Consider the following 3,735-nt stretch of genomic DNA (forward strand, 5'->3'; position numbering starts at 1 on the left):
GTTGATTGTGTAGAAATATACGTCTCCTCCCGTTGGAATTATCTAAATGGATGCATTAAACAAATGTATCACTGTTGCAAATATTCATGAGGTTTATACTGGGGCACAGCTCATTTATACTGGGGCACGTGCCCCAGTAAATGGGGTCTGGCGACGCCGATGGCTAAACCTATTTTGCCCTCCTGCCTCGCTTCCTTGATATACTCTTACAGCAGTTTGTCACAGTGAGCTTGACACAGACATTTTTAAATTATGCTCAATATTGAAGCGTGGTCTGTGCTACACGCTGTGGGTCTAGATATGGCCGAGGCGGAGAGGAAGTGGGGGCGAGTTTAGGCCAAAGACGGAGGGACATGAGGGCCAAAAAGAGCAGAGATCCAGGTGGAAAAAGGGTCCCAGTCCCCAATCATTGCACTGATTTTGTGCAGTATTTTTTTATGCAACTTTTCTACTTCTGTTATTTGCTTCTGTAATATCGTTATGCATTGTTTCTAAAAAAAACAATGCATAACGATATTACAGCTTTCATTGATTTATTTCAAACTTGAAACTTTGTTTAGCCTGTAAGGTGTAAAAAAATAAAAATAAAAAAATTAACCGATTAATCGAATCGAATCTTATCGTGGTGTATTCTTGAGTATCGAAAATAATCTAATCGTTGGGTCAGGAAATCGATACTGAATCAAATCGCCATGATGGGTGTGATTTACTCCTACCCCTATTAGTCCTGAACCTTTACCTAAAAACATAATATTTTCCTAAAACAGGGGTGTCAAACTGGTTCCAGAAAGGGCCGTGTGGCAGCAGGTTTTCTTTCCAACCAAGCAATAGCATCAGACTCCAGTCATCTCATCAAGTGAGTCCAATCTGAACATAATGACTTGATGAGATGAATGGATTCTGGTGTGCTATTGCTGGGTATTGCTTTCTGGAACCAGTTAGACAACCCTGCCCTAAAAGGATCCGGCTTTGTTCCCAAAAGGGAACAAAGTCATGGGAAGAAAATAGTCCTTACAATGTCAGACAACACTCAGCTCTCTCCCCTCCACACACAACAGACACACCCACACCTGTCTGGTTTCACTGCCCCACCCACCAATAGTATAAAGCTTACTACTCCTCCTAGTAATCTGTACTAAACCGACTGCTGTTGAACTTTGGTTTATTAGCAATAAGTTTTAAAATATGGCTGTAATGAAATGACTGTTTTTGTCTTTTTTCTGCTTTCCATCTAGAGCTCCAATATCAAAGGCATACCAAACACAAAACACATTTAAGAAATCAGAGATAATACCATAAATAAATCAATAAATATCTTTCAATAGCTACTTTTTTTGTTTTAGCAAACTTTTCTTATTTAGGAAACAGATGTTATGAATGCTAAACTTGTTGAGGAAGGCTTTAGGGCCGGACAGAGTCAGTTTTGTTTATTAGAATAAAGCTCTAATCGACTTTCATGTGAGGAAAAAGTTGTTTAACGAGAAGAAAGCCTCGATAGAGTTAAAAAGATGTCACAGTTAAACCAAGTATTTTAACACGGGGAGGAATGCATTTAACATTTAAATGGACTATTTCTTCATTCTCCTAATGTCATGACTCTCCATTGATAATGTAATACACTTTTTTCTTATGGTTTGACAAGTTTATTCTCATAGACCAAATATTATGATTTGATTGTATTACTTTAACTGCTTTAATCTCATTGATCAAACTTTATGCCTTTGTTCTAATTCAAACATAAATTCACATTTGGAATAATAACAAAAAGAAATCTAATTAATACATTAATACTCATTAATACTCCATCATACTCATTAATGCTCCATCATAGAAAGCAGAGTTTTTAAAATCCCTTTTTTTTTGCATACCATGAAAGTGATGGGGAGAATTTTGCTTATCTATTTCCACCTCCCCTCTCCTAAGCTCGACATGAAGTATTCAGCCTATGAGGACAACGTTAAGGACCTGCAAGCACAACTACAAGCCACTAAGGTAAGAACTGTTACAGTATGTTGAGTCCACGCATCATCATCATCAGCATGACCTCTCAAACTTTAAATGATCCATCAAGTTGTTCTCAAGTTGGTATAAAAAGTACACAAATCTTCAGCCCAACTTAGCTACGGCCATATTTGATGCCATAGATAGTAGAGAGTAGAGAAACATACTTGCTTTCACAACACTGATTGCACGTAGAAGAATTTTATTGCATTGCAAAAAAAAATAAAAAATCCACCCAGGGTGTTGCTATGGTTTAGTGACCTGACATACTTCATACAATTAGAGAAAATAAAATATACTCTATGGGGGTCCAGGGACAAACTTTTCCCTTCCGATATTGACGCATTTAGCTCAACTTAAAACTCTGCCGACTTAATGATTCTCTTGCCGTCATCCTGTGTTTGTATTTGTGATCATGATTGAACCCCTGTACCATGTCTGTAGTGCACAACCTCCATGCTGGCGAGGAGAGATATATGCTCTTTTTGTTATGTACGCTCATACATATGTATATATTCATCCATCCATCCATCCATTATCTGACACCCTATCTGTCCTGAGCGAGGTCGTGAGGGGTGCTGGTGCCCATCTCCAGCGGGTCAATGGGCGAGAGGCGGGGTACACCCTGGACAGGTCGCCAGTCCATCGCAGGGCAACAAGTCAGTTAACCTAACAGTCATGTTTTTGGACTGTGGGAGGAAGCCGGAGTACCCGGAGAGAACCTATGCATGCTCAGGGAGAACATGCAAACTCCACGCAGAAAGACCCTGGGCCGGGAATCGAACCCAGAACCTTCTTGCTGCAAGGCAGCAGTGCTACCCACTACGCCAAAACATTATATTTTATTTTAATTATTTATTTTTATGTATTTTTTATTTTTTTCCACTGTTCTTTTTTATTTTTGTATTACCTTCAATTATCTGCTCCTACTGGATTGGTGCCCAACATGTTCTTGGGATGGGGGGTTAAAATATAAATGAGTATTGGGCCTCTTGTAATTAAAATGATATAATGCATCGCTGATGCTCAACAAAAAAAAGAATAATAAAAAAAAGTACTTAGAGATTTAAGAGAAGGAGACAACTTTACTGGACAGAAATAAATAACAATAGATTGAATACAATACTGCAAAGTCTACGTAGAAATGAATACCCCCCCCCGCCATCTCTACTTCAAAGAGCAGTGACTGAGGAAACACAGATGTATCCTACAGACCAAAGAAAAGTCGTTAATATTTCATCCAAAAAACAAGTTTTCTTGTGTGTTTGCTGTAGGAGGAGGTGAGCGAGCTGCGAGCTAAGGCAGGCGAAGTTACCAAAGAAAATGAGAAACTCCACGATGACATTAACAAGATGGATGCGGTCAACCAGAAGGACTGGTAAGAGGAGACTGTGTGTGTGTGCTGTTTTTTATACATCGTGAGACCCATTTTCAGGAATAATGGCACGTTGTGGGGACCGTTGCCTGTACCAGGTGGGGAATTTCAGTTTTTTTGGGGTCAGAGGTTATGCTTAGGACCAAGGCGTGAATTTAGTTTAGGTTTGGATTAGTTATAACCCCTGTTATGGTTAGGCTTATGGTCATGGATAGCCTGTAGAAATCAATGCAAGTCAATAGAAAGGCCCAACGTTACGGAAGAGGATTAGGGCCACTGAGAAAAAAAAACAAAGTTAACTGATTTTAAATTTTCCTTCAGTTTAATATGGGAAAAAAGTCAGAATTCTGACTTTTTTC

The 3,735-nt window shown here is 39.1% G+C and overlaps 1 protein-coding gene across 2 annotated transcripts in view; it reads left to right on the forward strand.

Moving 5' to 3' along the window:
• Window positions 1-3,735, forward strand: part of cep89 (centrosomal protein 89kDa) — a 111,780-nt gene that overhangs the window by 14,721 nt on the left and 93,324 nt on the right. For both annotated transcript variants that reach the window (XM_015375173.1, XM_015375175.1), the window contains exons 9-10: window positions 1,924-1,992; window positions 3,276-3,379. In XM_015375173.1, the coding sequence (XP_015230659.1) occupies window positions 1,924-1,992; window positions 3,276-3,379 (173 nt within the window). The remainder of the gene's footprint in view (window positions 1-1,923; window positions 1,993-3,275; window positions 3,380-3,735) is intronic.

This window comes from Cyprinodon variegatus, unplaced genomic scaffold (genome assembly GCF_000732505.1).
Source record: "Cyprinodon variegatus isolate N-32 unplaced genomic scaffold, C_variegatus-1.0 Scaffold114, whole genome shotgun sequence".
Taxonomy (NCBI): Eukaryota; Metazoa; Chordata; class Actinopteri; order Cyprinodontiformes; family Cyprinodontidae; genus Cyprinodon; species Cyprinodon variegatus.